This window comes from Rhincodon typus, chromosome 14 (genome assembly GCF_021869965.1).
Source record: "Rhincodon typus isolate 14 chromosome 14, sRhiTyp1.1, whole genome shotgun sequence".
Lineage (NCBI taxonomy): Eukaryota > Metazoa > Chordata > Chondrichthyes > Orectolobiformes > Rhincodontidae > Rhincodon > Rhincodon typus.
In genome coordinates, this window is record NC_063345.1 from 69,934,370 (window position 1) to 69,956,734 (window position 22,365).

Genomic DNA, 22,365 nt, shown 5'->3' on the forward strand with positions numbered 1-22,365 from the left:
GCTACTTCCTCATATTGTCTCATCTTCTACAATTTGTTCCCTGTACTGAAGCAAAGAAGCAAAGTTACTAGCTTCAGTAAACATAGAATATAGAATAGTACAGCATAGGAACAGACCCTTCAACTCACCATGTCTATGCCAACCGTGATGCCATTTTAAACTGATCTCATTTGCTTGCCCGTGGTCTGTATCCCATTACTCCCTGTCTGTCTATGTGTCTATCTAAATGTCTGTTAAACTTTGCTAACTTATCTGCTTCAACCACCTCCCTTTGACTGCATGTTCTAGCACCCTCTGTAAAAAAAAAAAACTATACTGGCACACCTGCTTTTAAAATTATCCCCTTTCACCTTAAACCTATACCCTCGAGTGTTTGTTTCCAACCTAGGAAAAAGGATTCTGACTATCCACCCTATCCATGCCTGTCATAATTTTATGTACTTCTATCAGGTCGCCTTCAGCCTCCGATGCTTTAGAAAAAGCAATTCCAGTTTGTCCAATGTCTCCTTAATGCTGATACATTCCAACCCAGGAAACTTCTTTTGTACCCTTTCCAAAGTCACAACATCCTTTCTATAGTATGGCGAAAAAAACTGCGCACAATATTCCAAATGTGGCCTAACCAAAGTCTTATACAGCTGCAACATGACTTGCCAACTTTTATCCTCAATGTCCTGACTGGTGAAGGCAAGCATGCCATATACCTTCTTTACCATCTTATCCATTTATGTTTGTGGATAGTGGTAGTTGCAGTTCTGTTCTCAGCATGTTCAGAAGGATGTGATTACACTGAAGGCAGTGTAGAGAAGATTCACCAGAATGTTGCCTGGGCTGGAGTACTTTAGGGATGGACCACTGTCACCAGTCTGCATTTTTCTGGGTTAATAAGCAGGAAACCTATTTTTTTTTTTTTTTTTTTTTGAAAATTTAAACTTTTACGTTAAAGTGGTTCGCTTCCTATGACATTGTGACATTACAATTACTGACTTCATAAATATCCTGGTTCCTAGAGCAAGTCAGAGGCTGAGAATTGTGTAACTGGCCTCCTGACTCACCAAAGTAGCCATGCAAGTGGAATAATTAGATAGAGTGGTAAAGAAGGCATATGGCATGCTTGCCTTTATTGGTCAGGGAATTGAGTACAAGAGTCAGGATCTCCCGTTGCAGCTTTACAAGACTTTGGTTAGGCCACACTTAGAGTACTGCGTACCGTTCTGATCATCGCATTACAGGAAGGATGTGGCGGCTTTGGAGAGGGTGCAGAGAGGTTTACCAGGATGTTGCCTAGATCAGAGGGTATGAGCTGTAAGGAAAAGCTGGAAAAACTCGGGTTGTTTTCTTTGCAGTGGCGGAGGCTGAGGGGAGACTTGATAGTCTTTAAAATTATGAGGTGCATTATTAGAGTTGACTGTCAGAATCCTTTTCCCCAGAGTTGAAATGTCTAATACAAGGGGGTATACATTTAAGGTGATGGGGGAAAAGTCCAAAGGAGATGAGAGGAGCAAGTTTTTACAGAGTGGTAGGGGTCTGAAACATGCTGCCAGGGGTGGTGGTGGAGGCTAATACGATAGTTGCATTTAAAAGACTTTTAGATAAGCCCATGAGTATGTGAAGACTGGCAGGATATGGACCAACGGCAGGCAGAAGGAATTAGTTTAATTTGGTGTTGTAACAACATCGTGGGCCAAAGGGCACGTTCTATGTTCTGTTAAGAGATTGATGAACATGTGAGTGAGTTCATTCTTGGCTCTATTATCTAAAGTCTGTATGATGTTTTTTCTGGCTTGATTTATCTAGATTTTATTTCATAATATAAATTTTGTTTACCTAATTAAAAAAAAATGTAGTTTTACATGTTTCCAAATATTGGATTGGGCAAGATATATAGCAAAATCACGAGAGGTGACCTATGGGAGAAAAGTTCTCTTTTCATAAATAACCTGAATTTGAAAGTAGGGTAGTGGAAACACATCTAGGCCTGTTCTTCAAAAAGAAATCTGTCACAACTACATTGGGTGTGTTTTTAGTGTGGCCCATGAACTGTGAAATTATGTATCAGTTAGATTTCTTTCACTACAGAGTGTTCCAATTTGAAAATAGGCAACATCAAAGGTTTTATTTTAGACAAGGTCAAAAGTTAGTATATTATATTATTACAGAATGTTACTCAGTTAAAACGTGGTACAGTTACTCATAGAATCCCTACAGTGTGGAAGCAGGCCATTCAGCCCATTGAATCCACACTGACCCATCCCACCAGACCTAACCCCTACCTTATCCCTGCATTTCCCACCTTAACACTATGGGCAATTTAGCATAGCCGATCCACCTAACCGGCACATCTTTGGACTGTGATTAGACAAAATACAAATACGAAGATTGAAAGTAGATGCAGACAACATAAAACTTATGAAAGATGAGAGATAGATCCGTTGTTGCATAGGAGCAGAAGGAGGCTGTTCGAACACTTTAATGCCTTTTGCCCTTGCTATTCCCTTACCCATTTAGACTATTGATAGTCAAAAATTTATCCATGTCTGAAATATACTGAAAGACTGAGCTTCCGCAGCCCTCTGGGATAACGAATTCTGAAGAGTGATAACCTGCTAAGTAAAAATATTTCTCCTCATCTCACTCCAAAATGGCATCCCCTTTTTTTAAATTGTGCCCCTGGTTCAATACTCCCCACCTGGGGAAATATCCTACCTGCATCTTTCCTGTCTTTCCCTTCAATGAGATCACCTCTCATTCTTCAAAACTCTAGAGTATATCTTTCAGAGAATATGGAGAATGTATTGTTTTTTTAAGCCACTACATAGAAGGCCCTACATAAGAGGTCCTGGACTTAATTTTAGGCAATGAGCTGAGCAAGTGGTTGAAATTTCAGTGTGGGTGCATTTAGCAGATAGCAATTGTAACTTGTTAGATTTAAGATTGTTCTGGAAAAGGAAGTGGATGGGTGTGAATTTAAATTTCTAAACTGGGGAAGGCTGATTTTAACAAGATAAGATATGATTTGGCCAGCCCGCACTGGGAGCGGATACTTTAGGTAAATCTGTGTCAGAGTAGTGGTACACATTCAAGACGGAAATAGGGAAAGTACAGAGCTAACATGTTTCAATTAAGATAAAGGATGGGACCAACAAAAAGTGAAACCTGTTAACCGAAAGGAGTACCTCCGCCTTCTCCCAGGTATTCTTCCCTTGTAAAACAGACGGGGAGTTGATTCAGAATTTGATTAAATAAACCCTTCTTTATTCAACTCTTTTAAGGATTAATACAAAATGCATTTTGTTGCAACATTTACTTCTTGCTTCACCTAACTTCAACTTTAACTCACTTCATTTATCTACAATTTACTTTAACTTATTTCACATGTAAATGTCTATAAGTTTGGCATGAAACAAATACCACCCCAATTCAAGTGAGCAGCCAACTTTCACTCTGTATTTTATACTTGGAGTCTCTGCTGACACAGTCTATGAGAGAACTTCAACTTGCGTACTTCATGAATGTGGGTCTCAAGTGCTCACTAAGAAAAAATCCTTTATACTGTTAACTTTACCCCAAAACATGCTCCCTCTTCCAGAAACTTCTCTGGCACTCAGCCATTGAATTGACTAAAACCCGATCACAATATACGATCCCAACCAATGGGCTTTACTGATAAATGACTCCCAAGCGTTTATACCAAATTGCAAGCAGTCACATACCATGCCCCATATAAGGTAATAGTGGTACCAGTATGTCTAGCCGGCCACTATGACACCTCCCTTATTTGGTCAACACAGGAAACTGCAAGCCACAGCTGACAGGACAAGTCCCAACATGTCCTGGCTGGAGATAGTAGGAACTGCAGATGCTGGAGAATCTGAGATAACAAGGTGTAGAGCTGGATGAACACAGCAGGCCAAGCAGCATCCGAGGAGTAGGAAGGCTGACGTTTCGGGCCTAGACCCTTCTTCAGAAATGGGGGAGGGGGAAGGGGATTCTGAAATAAATAGGGAGAGAGGGGGAGGCAGATGGAAGACCCCCATCTCCTACCTAGTAGCCTCATCCCGCCCCCTTGACCTTTCCGTCCTCCCTAGACTGACCTATCCCCTCCCTAACTCCCCACCTACACTCACCTTTACTGGCTCCACCCCCACCTCTTTGACCTGTCTGCCTCCTCTCCACCTATCTTCTCCTTTATCCATCTTCTATCCACCTCCCCCTCTCTCCCTATTTATTTCAGAATCCCCTTCCCCTCCCCCATTTCTGAAGAAGGGTCTAGGCCCGAAACGTCAGCCTTCCTACTCCTCTGATGCTGCTTGGCCTGCTGTGTTCATCCAGCTCAATAGCCTTGTTATCTCATGTCCTGGCTGGAGTTTTAACCAAGGTCTGAATTTAAACTCGCTTGACCAAAGTTCCCAGCATGTTTGATTGTAGCTGTTAACCAGACTTGTGGTTATTTCTGCTGCTGGCCACCTGATCACCAGCTTGAATATCAAAGAATGCACAGGATTGGATAAAGAGTAAAAAGGGTGCTTATGGCATATACCAAAGCTCAAATCAGCATTTGCCCTACAGGAATATAGAATATGCACAGGGGAACTTTATTTTAAAAGTTATTTACAAGTTATTTTACAATTATGTTAAGGGTAAGAGGATAATTAGGGAATCAGTAACAATCTTTAACAATCACAATGATAATTTGTGCATGAAGCCAGAGGATTTCGTAGGGTTCCAAATGAATACTTTCTGGCAGTGTTCACGAGTGAGAGGGATGTTGTGGGTATAGAAATCGGGGGAAGGTCAGTGGGAGAATCTGAGTAGTTTGGCAGACTTAAAAGTAGATAAATCTCCAAGGTCAGTATTATATGTATTATACAAGAAATGGTGCAGGAGTAGGCCATTCATCCTTTGAGCCTGTACCACTGTTCAATATGATCATGGCTGATCATGCAATCTCAGTATCCCACTCACGCTTTCTCTCCCAATCCCTTGACCCCTTTGGCCGTAAGGGCTATGTTCAGCTCCCTCTTTAATATATCTAACAAACTGGTCCCAACAGCTTTCTCTAATAGAGAATTCCACAGGTTCACAACTCTGAGTAAAGAACTTCTTCCTCATCTCAGTCCTGATGCCTTACTCCTTATTCTTAGACTTGTAACCCCTACTTCTGGACTTCCCCAACATTGAGAACAGTCTTTCTGTTTATAGCTTGTCCAGTCCCATCAGGATTTTATATGTTTCTGTGAGATTCCCCCCACTTCTCGATTCCAGTGAGTACCAGCCCAGTCATAGAGTCATACTTCACAGAAACAGACACTTTGATCCAACCAGTCCATGCCAAACATAATCCCAAACTAAGCTAGTTGTACCCCTGCCACAATTTGACCCATAACTGTCCAAACCTTTCTTATTCAGGTACTTACCCAAATGTCTTTTAAACGTTGTAATTGTGCCCACATCCCCCACGTCCTTAGGAAGTTCATTCCACATACGAACCACCCTCTGTTTAAAAAAAAAATTGCACCTCATGTCTTTTTTTAAAATCTCTCTCCTCTCATCTTAAAAATGTGACCCCTAGTCTTGAAATCCTGCATCCTAAGGAAGAGACAACTACCAACACCCACTGAGACATTGAGGAACAAATATGTAGGCAGATTGTGGAAAGAGGTAATAACAACATGGTTGTCACAGTGGGTGACTTTAACTTCTCCGGTATTGACTGGGACTCCCTTAGAGGAAGAAGCTTGAATGGGGCAGAATTTGTTAAGTGCACCCAAGAAAGTTTCTTGAAACAATATATGGATAAGTCCAACTAGAGAAGGGGCCATTACTGGACCTTGTACTGGCTGATGAGCCTGGCCAGGTGACTGACCTTTCAGTGGGAGAGCATTTTGGAAACAGTGATCATAACTCCTTAAGTTTTAAGATAGCTGTGAATAAGGACAAGTCAGGACTTTGCGGGCAGGTACTGAATTGGGGAAGGGCAAATTATGTCAGAATTAGGCAGCAGTCAGAGTGTTAATTGGGAGGAGCTCTTATCAGGCAAGTCCACATTTGACATATTGGAACTGTTTAAAGACTTGCTGGGGAAAGTTCAAGACCAGCATGTTCCAGTGAGGCGAAGGACAAAGATGGCAAGATAAGGGACCCTTGAAAAACGAGGGAAGTTGTGAATTTAGTCAAAATGAAAAAGGAAGCATATGTAAGGTTTAGGAAGCTAAAATCGGACATGGTCCTTGAGGAATACAAAGAAAGCAGGAAAGAACTCAAGCAGAGAATTAGGAAAGCAATGAGGGGCCATGAAATGACCTTGGCAAGAAGGGTTAAAGAGAATCCCAAGGCATTCTATACATCCATTAAAAATAAGAGGATAACTAGGGAGAAGGTAGAACCACTCAAAGATAAAGGAGGGAACTTGTGCTTGGAGGCAGAGGATGTGGGTGAGATCCTAAACGAGTACTTGCATCACTATTCACCCAGGTGAAGGATATGAAAGATAGTGAGATTAGTATGGAATACGCTAATATGCTAGAGCATTTGGAGATCAGGAAAGAAGTTGGGTCTGTTGAAGAGCATTGAGGTAGATAAGTCCCCAGGGTCCTATGGTATCAAGTTATTGAGAGAGGCAAGAGAGGAAATTGCAGGGGCCTTGATCAAGATCTTTGTATCCTCACTAGCCACTGGAGAGGTCCTAGAGGACTGATGTGTAGTTAATGTTGTTCTTCCGTTCAAGAAGGGAATTAGGGATAATCCAGGAAACTAAATACTGGTGGTTCACATCGGTGGTTGGGAACCTATTAGACAGAGTTCTTAGGGATAGATTTACATACATTTGGAAAAGCACGGCCTAATTAGTGACACTCAGCATTGCTTTGTGCACGGCAAGTCATGTCTTGTGATCTTGATTAAATGTTTTGTAGAGGTGACAAAAGTGATTGAGGGTAGAGCAGTTGATGTTGTCTACATGGAGTTTGGTAAGGTTTTCAACAAGGTCCCACGTGGTAGCTTCATCCAGAAGATTAAGATGCCTGGGATCCACGGTGGCTCAGCTGTATGGATGCAGAATCAGCTTGCTCATGGAAGGCAGAGGGTAGTGGTGGAAGGGTGTTTTTTCTGGAGGTCCATGAGTACCGGTGCTCCGCAGGAATCCGTAGTGGGACCTCTGATGTTTGTGATTATATATAAGTGATTTGGCTGAAAATGTAGATAGGTGGCTTAGTAAGTTTGCCGACAATGCAAAGATCGTTGGAGTTGTGGATTGTGTAGAAGGTTGTCAAAGGATACAGTGGGATATAGATCATTTGCAGTTATGGGCAGAGAAATGGCAGATGAGTTTAATCTAGGTAAGTGTGAGGTACTGCACTTTGGGAGACCAACTGTTAAGGAAATGTGTACAGTTAATGGAAAGGCCCTGAACAGCACTGATGTACAGAGGGATCTTGAGGTTCAAGTCTGTAGCTCCCTGAAAGTGGCCACACAAGTAGAGGGTGGTAAAGAAGGCCTATGGCATGCTTGCCTTTATTGGTCTGGGAATTGAGTACAAGAGTCTGAATGTAAGACTTTTAAGATTTTGGTTAGGCCACCCTTAGAGTACTGCTTTCAATTTGGGCTGCCACATTACAGAAAGGACATGGCAGCTTTGGAGAGGGTGCAGAAGAGGTTTGCCAGGATGCTTCCTGGATGAAAAGGTATGAGCTAAATGGAGAGTCTAGAATAACTGGAGTTGTTTTCTCTGAAGCGGCAGAGGCTGAGGGGAGACTTGATAGAAATCTATAAAATTATGAGATGCAAAGATAGGGTTAACGGTCAGAATCTTTTTCCCAGAGTTGAAATGTCTAATATTAGGGAGCATGCATTTAAGGTGAGGAGGGTAAGTTCAAAGGAGATGTGAGGGGCAAGCTTTTTTACACAGACTGATAGGAGTGTGGAACGCGCTGCCAGGGCTGGTGGTGGAAGCAGTTACGATAGGGGCATTTAAGAAACTTTTAGATAAGCACATGAATATGCAAGGAATGGAGGATATGGACCAAGGACAGGCAGAAGGGATTAGTTTAATTTAGTGTCGTCTTTGGCAGAGAGTCCTGTTCCTGTGTTGTATTGCTCTATGTTCTATGTATCATTAACCCTATCTATACCCTTGATGATTTTATAAACTTCCATAAGGTTACCTCTCAACCTCCTAAGCTTCAGTGAAAAAAGTCCTCGCCTACCTTTTTTTATAACTCAAATCTTCCATACCTAGCAACATCTGGTAAATGTCTTCTGAACTGTCTCTAACTTTACAGTCTCCTTCCTATAACTGGGTGATTGGAACAGGATACAGTACTCCAGAAGAAGCCTCACCAATGAGCTGTATAACCTAAACGTGACTTCCCAACTTCTATACCCAAAGGACTGGGCAATGAAGGCAAGCGTGCTAAACACCTTTTTAACCACCCTGTCACAAAGAATTATGTACCCGAGCCCCCCGAGCCCTTCAATCCAGTCTTCCTTCATATGTCATTCATGCTATCCTGGGTATCAGTCTGGTGAACCTTTGCTGGACTCCCTCAATAGCAAGAATGTCCTTCCTCAAATAAGGCCCTGTATAACTGCAGCAAGACATCCTTACTCCTAAACTCAGATCCTCTTGCTATGAAGGCCAGCATGCCATTAGTTTTCCTTACCGCCTGCTGCACTTGCATGCCAGCCTTCAGTGACTGTTCCACCGTGACATCCAGGTCTCGTTACACCTCACCTTTTCCTAATCTGCCACCATTTAGATAATAATCTGCTTCCTGTTTTGCCACCAAAGCGGATAACCTCACCTTTATCCACATTATATTGCATTTGACCAGTGTTTTCCCACGAGTCAGTCTGCCGAGGTCACCCCGCAGCCTCTTAGCATCCTCCTCGCAGCACACACTGCCACCCAGCTTAGTGTCATCTGCAAATTTGGAGATATGGCATTCAATTCATTTGTCCAAATCTTTAATCATAGAATCCTTGTAGTGTGGAAACAGGCCATTCGGCCCAACAAGTCCATACTGCCCCTCCGAAGAGCTTCCCACCCAGCCCCATTCCCCTACCCCTGCATTTCCTGTGTGTAACCCGCCTAACCTAAAAATCCCTGGGCACTATGGGCAATTTAACATAGCCAATCCGCCTACCCTGCACATCTTTGGACTGTGGGAGGAAACCAGAGCACCCGGAGGAAACCCACACAGGGGCGGCACGGTGGCACAGTGGTTAGCACTGCTGCCTTACAGCACCAGGGACCTGAGTTCGATTCCAGCCTCGGGCGACGGTCTGTGTGGAGTTTGCACATTCTCCCTGTGTCTGCGTGGGTTTCCTCCCACAGTCCAAAGATGTGCAGGTTAGTGGATTGGCCATGCTAAATTGCCCGTAGTGTTCAGGGAGGTGTAGATTAGGTGGGTTATAGGGGGATGGGACTGGGTGGGTGTTCTGAGGATCGGTGTAGACTTGTTGGGCCGAAGGGCCTGTTTCCACACTGTAGGGATTCTATGATTCTATTGATTCACACAGACATGGGGAGAATGTGAAAACTCCACACAGACAGTCGCCCAAAGCTGGAATTGATCCCGGGTCCTTGGCACTGTGAGGCAACAGTGCTAACCACTGAGCCACCATGCCACGCTTATAACGTATATTGTGAACAGCTGGGGGTCACAGCACTGAACCCTGCAGCACCCCACTCATCGTTGCCTGCCACTCTGAAAAGGACCCATTTATTCCAACTCTCTGCTTCCTATCTGCCTACTAGTTCTGTTACCATGTCAATACAATACTTATGATACGGTGAACTTTAATTTTGCTTATTAATCTTCTGTGAGGGACCTTGTCAGCATCTACTGATTTATCCTTGTCACATCCTCAAAACACTCAAGATTTTCCAAGCATGATTTCCCTTGAGTGAATCCATGCTGACTTGAATTGATCCTTTCACCGCTTTCTAAATGTTCAGTTATTACATCCTTAATAATTCACTCCAGCATTTTCCTCACCACTGATGTCAGGCTAACCGGCCTGTAATTCCCCATTTTTTTTCTGTCCTTTTCTAAAATGTGGAGTTACGTTACCTACCCTCCAGTCCATTGGAACTCTTCCAGAGTCTTTAGAATGAGGGAAAATGATCACCAATGCATCCAGTGTTTCTAGAGCCACTTCCTGAAGTACTCTGGAATGCACAGCATCAGGCCTTGAGACCTTATTGGGTTTTAATCCCATCAATTTTCCAAATACCATCTCCTCACTAGTAAGGATTTCCTTCAGTTCCTCCTTCATGCTTGATTCTCTGTCCCCTAGCATTTGCAGAAGATTACTTGTGTCCTCCTTAGTGAATGCAGATCCAGGCAATTTCTGCAACTGGTCTGCCGTCTCTTTGCTGTCCATTATGAATTCATCTGATTCTAACTGTTAAGGGACCTACGTTTATCATCTTCAGTTTCTTTCTCTTCACGAATCTAAAGAAGCTTTTGTAGTCAGGTTTTATGTTTTCCACAACCTTACTCTCGTATTCTATTTTCCCTTTCCAGATTAAACCCATTGTCGTCTGCTGAATTTTAAGTTTCCCCCAGGCCTCAGGTTTCCTGCTTTTTCTGGCCAATTTATCTGTCTCCTCTTTGGCTTTAACACGCCTTGATTTCCCTTATTAGCTGTGATTGAGTCACTTTCCGTGTTTTACACCAGATAGGGACATACAATTGCTGAAGTTCATCCATGTGTTCTTTAAATGTCTGCCATTGCTTATCCACTGTCAACCCCTTAAATATCCTTGGCCAGCTTGTCTTTGCCAATGCATGTCTCATACCATCAAAATTAGCTTTCTTTAAGTTCAGGACCCCAGTCAAAGTCACCCATAATAACTGCTGTACCCTTACTGCACACGTCTCTAAATTCCTGTTTGATGCCATCCCCAACCTCACAGCTACTGTTTGGTGTTCTGTACACAACTTCCATTAATGTTATTTTCCCTTTGGTATTCTGCAATTCCACTCTTACACATTCCATATTGTCAAGGCTTTTGTCTTTCCTTTACTATTGTGTTAATCTCCTCCTTAACCAGCAACGCTACTTGACCTCCCTTTCTTTTCCATCTACCTTTCCTGAAAATTGAATACCCCTGGACGTTTAGTTCCCATCCTTAGTCATCCTGAGCCAGGTCTCTGATCCCAATTACATCATATGCAATAATAACTGTCTGCGCAGTCAATTCATCCACCTTATTATAAATGCTTCTTGCATTGAGACACAGAGTGTTGAGACTTTTTTTTAATAATTACTGTACTGCCCTTTTAGAATTATGATGTAATGTGGCCCTTTTTGATTTTTATCTTTGGTTTCTCCGACTCCACTTTCACATTTTCCCATGCTACCTTTTGTTTCTGTCCCCACTTTGCTTCCCTCTGACTTCCTGCAATGGTTCCCATCCCCGTGCTATATTAGTTCAAACCGTCCCCAAGCAGCAGAGTCAGCCATGGTGCCATGAACCTGGCTGCTGTCACCTGCCCCTGGTGAGCCTTCTCCCCCAACAGTATCCAAAATGGCTTATCTGTTTTGGAGGGAGATGACCACAGGGGACCCGTACACTGTCTTCCTATTCTTCCTCTGTCTGGTCACCCATTCCCTATCTCTTTCAATAATTTTTTTTCTGCGGTGTGACCAATTTACTGAATGTGCTATTCAGAATTTCCTCAGCCTCGCGGATGCTCCAAAGTGAATCCAGCTGTAGCTCCATTGTCATCGAACGGTCAGACAGGAGCTGCAGCTAGACACGCTCCCTGCGTGTGAAGGAGCAGTCCCTCAATTCCCACATCGCACAGGAGGAGCATATCATGGGTCTGGGATCTCCTGCCATGACTTAGCTTTAAATTAACTTAGCAACAGCAGCAAAGCCAAGAGAAAAGAAAAACTACTTGCCATGCACCAGCCACGCACTCACCTACTGGCTGTGATGTCATGGTTCAATCTCCTTCTACTACTCCTTTGCCTTCGTGCTTTAGGAGCTGCAGTAGTCCGTTCCTCCTCCAACTGATGCTGCCCCTGGCTCACTCATGCCCTTTTATCTGGGCCTCAATCTCCCAACTCCCCTCCTCCTCCTCTTCCCACACTTAGCTTAACTCTCCGTGCTTCACTCAGTGCAGCTAGCACTCCGTGCTGGTAGTACTTTAGGTCTGGCTTTTATACCCTTGGCCTGTCATGCTTCTCTCAACTTCTCCCGGAATCCAGCGCAGTCACTTCCCACTAGTGCCCACTATTGGATGCTCTTGCTGTTGCTTGAGCACAAAGTCCACCTCGACCCCTTCACAGATGTGGTGAGAGAGTTGACTTCTCCTGGAATCCAGTGCAGTCACTTCTCATTAGAACCCACTGTTGAATGCTGTCTGATTGTTGAGTGAGGCAAGGTCGGACATAGCAGAGGTGCTTGCAAAAAAACTACAGGCAAGTCTGTCTGACCTCAGTGGTGAGGAAACTATTGGAAACAATTATGGCGGATAGAATGAACCTCCACTTGAAGATTCAGGGATTAACAAACAACCAGCATAGTTTTGTAAAGGGGAAGTCACATCTAACCAACTTATTTTGAAGAGGTGATCTGGTGTGTAATGAGGGCAGTGCATTTGATGTAGTCTACTTGGACTTGAGCAAGACCTTTTATAAGCCTGTGTCTCATGGGATTCTGCAGGGATCAGTGATAGGACCCTTGCTGTTTGCAGTATGTATGAATGGTGTAGACTTAACTATGAGGGTTGATCAGGAATTTTGAAAATGATATGAAAATTGGTGAGATGGTAAATAGTGAGTAGGATAGCCTTAAATTATAGTAGGATACGGATGGAATGGACAGATGTGCTAATCAGTGGCAGTGGAATTCAATTCAGACAAATGATTCAAAGGGGCAGGACCAAACCAGGCAAAGGAATACATGCTGAACAGTAGGACCCCGGGAAGCAGTGAAAATCAGAGGGACCTTGGTGTGCACGTGCATTGATCCCTTAAGGTATCAGGTAATATGGATAAAGTGATTTACAAAAGCATGTGGGACGCATGCTTTTATTAGCTGAGAAATGCTGTTTAAGAGCAGGGAGGTTATGCTGGAACTGTATTGAAAAGTTGGTTAGGCCACAGTTTAAGTATTGTGTAGTTCTGAAATATACATTGTAGGAGGGATGTGATTGCACTGGAGAGGATGCAAAAGAGATTTACTGGGATGTTTCCTGGGTTGGAAAGTTGTGGTTCTGAAGAGAGATTGGATAGACTGGGGTTGTTTTCCTTTGCAGGAGGTGGCGGGTGGGTGTAATTGAGATGTATAAAATTGAATGTAATAACGAGGGTAGACGGAAAGGAACTCGTCTCCTTGGTACAGGGATCAACGACCAGGAAATGTAGATTTAAGATAAAGAGTAGGAGGTTTAGAGGGAAATGAGGAATTTTTTTTTCATGTAGAGGGTAGTGGGAATGTGGAACTCACTCCCTGTAAGGGTGGTGAAGGCAGAAACCCTCAAAATTTAAGAGGTATTTTGATGAGCACTTGTGACGTGTAGGCATACAAAGCTATGAGCCAAGTGCCCAAATCACATTAGCTTAGTTAGATGGTTGTTTTTGCTCAGTGTAGGCTGTGCTGTAGACCTCTGTGACTGGATAGCTCTGGCACAGGCCCAGTTTTTTTTAAAAATATTCATTCACGGGATATGAATGCCACTGGCTAGGCTAGCATTTATTGTCCAACTGCAATTTCCCAGAGGGCAGTTAAGAATCAACCACGTTTCTGTAGGTCTGGAGTCACATGTGGGTCAGAGCAAATAAGGATGAAGTTTCCTTTGCTGAAGGATATTAGTGAACCAGATGTTATTTTTCTAGCAATTGGCAATGGTTTCATGGTGATCAGTAGACTTTTAATTCCAGATTCATTTTAAAACAATTGAATTCAAATTACACCATCTGTCATGGTGTGATTTGAACTCAGATCCTCAGAACATTACCTGGGTCTCTGGATTAATAATCTAGTGGTACCTCACAAGGCCTTCACCTCCCCAATCTTTGGCAAACCTTTCTTTAAAGGGCAACCCATCTGTTGTGGGAACGAGGCTGGTGAACCTTTGCTGGCCTCCCTTAGTAGGAGATAAGATCAAAACTGTATGCAGAAACTCTAGGTGCTGTCTAACCAGGCTCTTATACAGTTAGAGAGTCATGCAGCACAGAAGACCCTTCGGTTCAACTTGTCCATGCCAGCCAGATTTCCCAAACTAAGCTAGTCCCATTTGCTTGTGTTTGGCCCAAATCCCTCTAAATCTTGCCTATCCATGTACCTATCCAAATATCTTTTAAATGTTGTAACTAGAGCAAAGAACAAAGAAAATTACAGCACAGGAACAGGCCCTTCGCCGATCCAGATCCTCTATCTAAACCTGTCGCCTATTTTCCAAGGATCTGTATCCCTCTGCTCCCTGTCCATTCATGTATCTGTCTAGATACATCTTAAATGACGCTATCGTCGCCGCCCTACCACCTCCGCTGGCAACGCGTTCCAGGCACCCACCACCCTCTGCGTAAAGAACTTTCCACGCATATCTCCCTTAAACTTTTCCCCCCTCACCTTGAAATCGTGACCCCTAGTAATTGAGTCCCCCACTCTGGGGGGGAAAAAGCTTCTTGCTATCCACCCTGTCTATACCTTTCATGATTTTGTAGACCTCAATCATGTCCCCCCTCAACCTCAGTCTTTCTAATGTAAATAATCCTAATCTACTCAACCTCTCTTCATAGCTAACGCCCTTCATACCAGGCAACCTCCTGGTGAATCTCCTCTGCACCCTCTCCAAAGCATCCACATCCTTTTGGTAATGTGGCGACCAGAACTGTATGCAGTATTCCAAATGTGGTCGAACCAAAGTCCTATACAACTGTAACATGACCTGCCAACTCTTGTACTCAAAACCCCATCCGATGAATGAAAGCATGCCGTATGCCTTCTTGACCACTTTATCGACCTGCGTTGCCACCTTCAGGGTACAATGGACCTGAACACCCAGATCTTTCTGTGCATCAATTTTCCCCAGGGCTTTTCCATTTACCACATCGATTGCTGTACTGTACTGCACCTACCACTTCCTCTGGCAGTTCATTCCACATACAAACCATTTCTGTGTGAAAAAGTTATCCCTCAGGTCCATTTTAAATCCTTCTCCTCTCATAGTAAAATTATGCCTTCTAGTTTTGAACTCCCCTAAATTAGGAAAAAGACCTTTGCTACTTACCTTATCTATGCCCCTCGTGATTTTATAAAACTCTTAAGATCATCCCTCAACCCCCTACATTCAAGTGAAAAAGGTCCCAGCCTATCCAGCCTCTTCTCATAACTCAAACCCTCCAGTTCCCGTAACCTCCTTATAAATCTTTTCTGCACCGTTTCCAATTTAATAATATCCTTCCTATAGCAGAGCAACCAGGACTGTACACAGTTCAAAGTGGCCTCACCAACATCCTGTACAACCGCAACAGGATGTCCCAAATCCTATACTCAATGGGCTGAGCAATGAAGGTAAGCATACCTTCTTCAATTCCCTGTCTACCTGTGACACAACTTTGAAGGAACTATGTACCTGAACCCCTAGATCTCTCTGTTTGACAACACTCCCCAAGGCTCTACCATTAACTGTGTAATCCTACCCTTATCGTCTTACCAAAATGCAACACCTCACAATTATCTAAATTAAACTCCATTAGTTATTCCTTGGCACATTGGCCCAGTTGATCAGGATCCCGAATCAGACTTTGATAACCTCCTTTACTGTCTACTATACTACCAATTTTGATGTCATTCTCAAACTTACTAATGATAAGAACATAAGAGATAGAGGAGCAGGAGTAGGCCATCTGGCCCCTCAAGCCTGCTCCGCTATTCAATAAGAACCTTTTCATGGACTCAGCTCCACTTATTTGGCTGCTTGCCGTAACCTGAATTCCTTTACTGTTCAAAAATCTCTCTTTGCCTTAAAAACATCCAATAAGGTAGCCTCAACTGCTTCACTGGGCAGGGAATTACACCGATTCACAACACTTTGGGTGAAGAAGTTTCTCCTCAACTCAGTCCTAAATCTACTCCCCCCTGATTTTGAGGCAATATCCCTTAGTTTTAGTTTCACCTGCCAGTGGAAACAATCTCTCTGCTTTTATTTTATTTGTTCCCTTCATAATTTTATTTGTTTTTATAAGGTACCCCCTCCCCATTCTTCTAAATTCCAATGAGTATAGTCCCAGTCTATTCAATCTCTCCTCATAAGCCAACCCTTTCAACTGCGAATTAACTTAGTGAATCTTGGAGGGATATGGACCAACAGCAGGCAGAAGGGATTAGTTTAATTCGGCGTCATGTTTGGCTCAACATTGTCGGCCGAGGTGTCTGTTCCTGTGCCATACAGCTTATGTTCTGTGTTCCTCTCTACCCCCTGTAGTGCCAGCACATCCTTCTCAAGTAAAGAGAACGAAACTGCACATGGTATTCCAGGTGTGACCTCACCAATACGCTATACAGCTGCAGTATTACCTCTCAGTTTTTATCCTCCATTCCTCCAGCAATAAAGGACAATATTCCATTTGCCTTCTTTTAGTGATTCATGCACAAGGACACCCAGGTCCCTCTGCATAGCAGCATGCTGTAATTTTTCACCATTTAAATAATAGTCCATTTTGCTGTTATTCCTACTAAAGTGGATGACTTTACATTTACCAACATTGTATTCCATCCACAACAACAACAATAACAAAGTTGCTAGAAAAACTCAGCAGGTCTGGCAGCATCTGTGAAGGAAAAAACAGTTAACATTTGGAGTCCGGTGACCCTTACTCAGAACCTGTTCTGAGGAAAGGTCACCGGACCTGAAATGTTAACTCTATTTTTTCCTTCACAGATGCTGCCAGACCTGCTGAGCTTTTCCAGCAACTTTGTTTTAGTTCCTGATTTACAGCATCCACAGTTCTTTCGGTTTTTATTGCATTCCATCCATTAGGTGTTTGCCCACTCACTTAACCTATCTGTATCCCTCTACAGACTTTGTGTCCTCTGCACACTTTGTTCTACCACTCGTGTCATCTGCAAACTTTGACACAAGATACTTGGTCCCCAACTGCAAATCATCTATGTAAATTGTAAACAGTCGTGGTGCTTAACACCTATCCCTGAGGCACACCACTAGCCACTGATCACAAACCGGAAAAACACCCATTTATCCCCACTTGTTGCTTTCTGTTAGTTACCCAGTGCTGATCCATGCAAATACCCTATCCGTAATGAGGTGCACCTTTACCTTATGCAGCAACCTTTTGTGTGGCACCTTGCTTTCTGGATGAATGCATCTTATATGTCACTACTCCTGTACTCAAATCCTCTGACAAAGGTTAACATTCCACTCACCTTCCTGATAGTTGACTACGTCTACAAGTTCACCTTCTGTAACTTATTGACAAGGACATCCGAGACTATTTACATATCTATATTTTCCCATCTCTAACTACTTAAGAAATGATCTGCACATCTGTTCTTCCTACCAGAGTGGATTTTCTACCTTTTATTCCATGTGCCATATTCTTGACCCATCACTAAGCCTGTCGAAATCCTCCTGAAAATGTTTTACATCTTCCTCATATCAGACACTCCTGCTTAGCTATACATCACCTACAAATTTAGAAATATTACATTTGTTCCTGCAGGATCCTTCTCAAAAAGCCTTCTGAAAATCCAAATATGCTATATTCATTGATTCCTGTTTATTAGTTTTGTTAGCAATATCTTCAAAAGAATTCCAACAAGTTTGACAAACATGACTTTCCAGTCATGATTTTGTTGCTGATTGGGCACAATTGGATCATTTTTATCCAAGCATCTAATTATCACAGCCTGTGGTGTTTAATCTGTGTAACTCATTGCTCCAGAAGGTTGTCGAGGCCAAGTGAGTGAATGTATGTAAGGCAGAGATACATTCTTGATAGTAAGGGGATCAATGGTTGCAAGCAGAAAGCAGGAGAATGAGCTTGAGAAACGTATCAGCCATATCAATTGGCAGAGCAGACTTGATGGGCTGAATGGCCTAATTCTGCTCCTGTGTCTATGATCTTTATGATACATTCAAGCATTTTCCCTACCACTGATAAAATGCTGAAGGGTCTATAATTCCCTGTTTTATCCCTTGCACCTTTCTTAAACAGTGGGGTGACATTTGCAAGTTTCCAATCTGCAGGAATGATTACCAATGCATCAGGCATCTCCGCCGCTGCCTCCTTCGACAGTCTGGGTTGTAACTATCAATTCTCAGGGACTTATCAACTTTTAACCCCATTAATTTCTAATACAGAACCTCCTTAATAATACTAATTTTCTTCATTTCCTCATCCTCTAGTCACTTGGATCTCTAATTCTGAGAGATTTCTTGTACTATCCTCAGGAAAAACAGACACAAAGTAATCAAAAAGCGTATCCACCATTTCTGTATTCCCCATCATAGATATTCCTGATTCTACTTTTAAGAGACCACATTCATCTGAACCAAAGATTTCTGATTACATGCCTGTAGAAGCTTTTACAGTCAATTCTTATGTCTCTTGCTATGTTACATTAGATTATTCTATGGAGTTATCTCAGGAGTGTCAGGTACAAGTTACAATCATTTATTCTTTGCTAATGGGTTGGGAGAACTCTACCTCAGATTCTGAATCAGGACTCTGCCCAACCAAGAAATCATCAGACGTTCATACATTGAGAAGCACTTAGGCAGTACATTACTTGAATTCTAATATGGTCTGTTTACATTAATCAAAATACAGGTTCCTTGGAGGCTGGGTATCTGGTATCTCTGGTTTAATCTACTATCCCTGTTTTCCAGATGCTGTCATAAACTCTCGTCTGGAGCCTGCTTGTTGTTTTTATTAATCTTGTAGCCTTGTGAGGCCAGCTATATCTCCTCTATCATGTTGTTGAGCAGCTCAGAGTGGTACTGAAGTTACTAGGTATTCAAGCTACTGATGAAGACTCAGATTACGATCAATTCAGCAACACAAGCGCTTAGCTGTTTGGCTTGTGTGACTGCTACATGGGAAGAGAATCGTGGTCGTAAGAGCTTTTTTTTGAGGTTTTTTAGTGCTGGAGCTGATTTCCTTGATTTCTTGGAGCAATACTTACAGTTTTTATAAGTTTTTGCTTTGTTTTTGGAACATTTTTAAAAAAAAATAAAATACTGCAATTTAACTCCTTTAAATGGGAGGAAAGAGAGAGACCCAGCATTTTGGGAGAGACCATGTGGGAGATCAGCGGATGGCTCCAGAGTTCATCAAAAAACCAAGCAGCAAACTTCAACAGCTGACTGACTGCGAAAGTACAGACATCTTTGGAAATCAGAGTTCTGTCCAAGAAAAACAAACAGTGAAATTTACAGCTGACTGTGCAGAGACCTTATTATCGGAACTACTTACTGTTAGGAGTGTCAGCAGCTAAGTGTTTGTTTTTAAGGCACATGAAACTTATAAATCTTATTCGTTTTTTCTAAATCTAGAATAGTGGGTAGGGTGAGAGTACTTTTTCCATGTTTTACTGAGATTCGACTCAATTTTTAAAAAAAAATAAAAGTATTAAGTTATCCTAGAGCAGTGTTTTTAGAGCAGCAAGACTGCTATACTCTGGGTCTGTAGATTAAGGTGCAGAGATAGCCATTATAATAGTAACATGCTCTTCCTGTTGAATGTGGGAGATTTGGGAGAATTTCAGTGTTTCTGACAATTTTATCTGCGGGAAATATTTTTGGATAGCATGGATTGTTTGGAGCGACAGTGAGAGGGAAGGAGGAATTTTACAGGAACCAGGGGTTTGAAGGATGGCAGTTTCACGAAGGCAGAAAAGCCACAGATGCAGTCAGGTAAATGGGCCACTTCTAGAGAATGTAGGAGAGGTAGGCAGGTAAATGCAGGAGTCTCCTGTGGCTATTCCCATCTCAAAAAACTATGCTGTATTGGAAAATATAGGAGGCGGTGGAATCCCAGGGGAGCACTGATAGCCAGGTTAACTGGTACTGTGACCGGCTCTACTGTAACGAGGGGTATATCAGGTTCCAAGCGATCAATGGTGATAGGGGACTCTCAAGTCAGGGGCACAGACATTTCTGCAGCTGACAGCGAGGCATCAGAATGGCATGTTGCCAAGGTCATCTTAGCAGGATAGAGAAATCCAGAACTAGAGGGGATAGGTTTAAGGTGAGAGGAGAAATATTTAAAAGGGAGTTGAGAGGCAACTTTTTCATGCAGAAGGTGGTCCGTGTGTGGGATGAGCTGCTAGAGGAGGTGGTCACAGTTGGTACAGTTACAACATTTAAAAGGCATCTGGATGGTACATGAATCGGAAGAATTTAGAAGGATATGGGCCAAATGCTAGCAAATGGGACTAGATTAATTTAGGATATCTGCTCAGCATAGACGAGTTGAACAAAGGGTCTGTGTCTGTGCTGTACATCTCTATGGCTGTGGCCTGCTGTGATGTTTGATTTTGTTTCATCCTAACCATCCTGAGTTCATGTTTACTGAGGTCTGTGCAAATTGCCCAAATGTATTTTATGTCTATCCATTGCAGCAGAATTAATCTGATTCTCAGGTGTTCAATAAATGTTTCAGTTATCTGTAATTGCTGGAATATGTACATCATGTTGGAGTTTGTTGTTGATGCAGATCAAGCTTTACCTGTGGCTTAGCTGGTGCCTTGGCCTCCAATCCGGTTGATGTAGTGCGGACTCGCATGATGAACCAGAAAGTGCTTTCAGGGACTCACGTAATTTACAAGGGGACTCTGGATGGTCTTCTACAAGTAAGTCCAAGCTGGGGTTGATTTATTAACTGCTGAACTATTGTAAGAAACTGTTCACAGGTTTACAAATTAGAGTAGGCAGGAACTGAGTGCAATGTTCATTCATGTCCATCAGAACTATGGATGGCAACCAAAACTATAAGTCCATGTGTGAGACTTGAGTAGAGCCCAGAATATGATTGGATAGATCAGTTATCTTCCTAGTAATTCCTGTCACGATTTGGAAGAAGCTGCTGGGAGACTTTGTAATCTATGTACTGACAAACAGCCTGTTCCTGAACTCCTAACATCACTCATTTCTCTCTTCTCACCTCTCTACTGTCCTGTCCTCATTCTACTCTCCCTCTTCTACCCTCTCTTTTTGTTCTGTCATGTCTTTGTTTTCTTTCATATTGTTCTTGCTCATTCACTCTCTCAGGCACGCGTTCGCTCGCACGACTCTCACGCTCGCGCACGCACTCACTTGCACTCGCGTGCCCGCTCCCACACATACACTCTGTTGCAATCATACGGACACATGCATGCGTGCACATGTACATATTTGGTGTGCTTTATATATTTTTTTACCCACTATGAGGGAAGTTCAGTTTAAATGGAATTTAGCAAAGCTTTTGACAAGGTACCACCTGGGAGAATGATTGAGAAGGTTAAAGCACATGGAATTCAGGGAAACTTGGTGAGTTGGATCAGAAACTGGCTTAGTAATAGGGCACAATCTGTGCAGGTCTGATCACCTCACTACAGAAAGGATGTAGTAGCACTGTGTCCGTATGATTGCAACAGAGTGTATGTGTGGGAGCGGGCACGCGAGTGCAAGTGAGTGCGTGCGCGAGTGTGAGAGTCGTGCGAGCGAACGCATGCCTGAGAGAGTGAATGATCACCTCACTACAGAAAGGATGTAGTAGCACTAAGGGAGATACAGAGGAGGTTTGCCAGGATGCTGCCTGGAACAATTGAGCTATAAGGAGAGACTAGAAAAGCGTGAATTGTTTTCTTTAGGGCAGAGAAAGGTGAAGGAGGACATAATTGAGGTGTATAAGATTATGAGGGGTATGGACAAGGTGAATAAGGAGCATCTATTCCCCTCGTTTGAGGGGTCAGTCACAAGGGGACATTGTTTTACGGTAAGAGGCAGGAGATTCGGAGGAGGTTTGAGAAAGAACATTTTCACTCAGGGTGGTAGGAATCTGGAATGCACTGCCTGGGAAGGTAGTGGAAGCCAGAAACCTTACCAGTTTTCAAATAAAAGTTTGGATGAGCACTTGAAATATCATAACATTCAAGGATATAGGACAGGTGGGGAGGCAGTGGCCTAGTGGTATTATTGCTGGATGTTAATCCAGAGACCAAGATAATGTTCTGAGTTCGAATCCCACCACAGCAGATGATGAAATTTGAATTCAGTGAAAAATATCTGGAATCAAGAATCAAGTGGTAACTATGAATCTTGACATTTCGGGTCAGGACCCTTCTTCAGAAATGGGGGACGGGGAAGGGAGCTCCGAAATAAATAGAGAGGAGGGATGGGG

The 22,365-nt window shown here is 42.9% G+C and overlaps 1 protein-coding gene across 3 annotated transcripts in view; it reads left to right on the forward strand.

The window, feature by feature from the left end:
* Positions 1 to 22,365, forward strand: part of slc25a14 (solute carrier family 25 member 14) — a 77,511-nt gene that overhangs the window by 50,190 nt on the left and 4,956 nt on the right. For all 3 annotated transcript variants that reach the window (XM_048605106.1, XM_048605104.1, XM_048605105.1), the window contains one exon: positions 20,701 to 20,836. In XM_048605106.1, the coding sequence (XP_048461063.1) occupies positions 20,701 to 20,836 (136 nt within the window). The remainder of the gene's footprint in view (positions 1 to 20,700; positions 20,837 to 22,365) is intronic.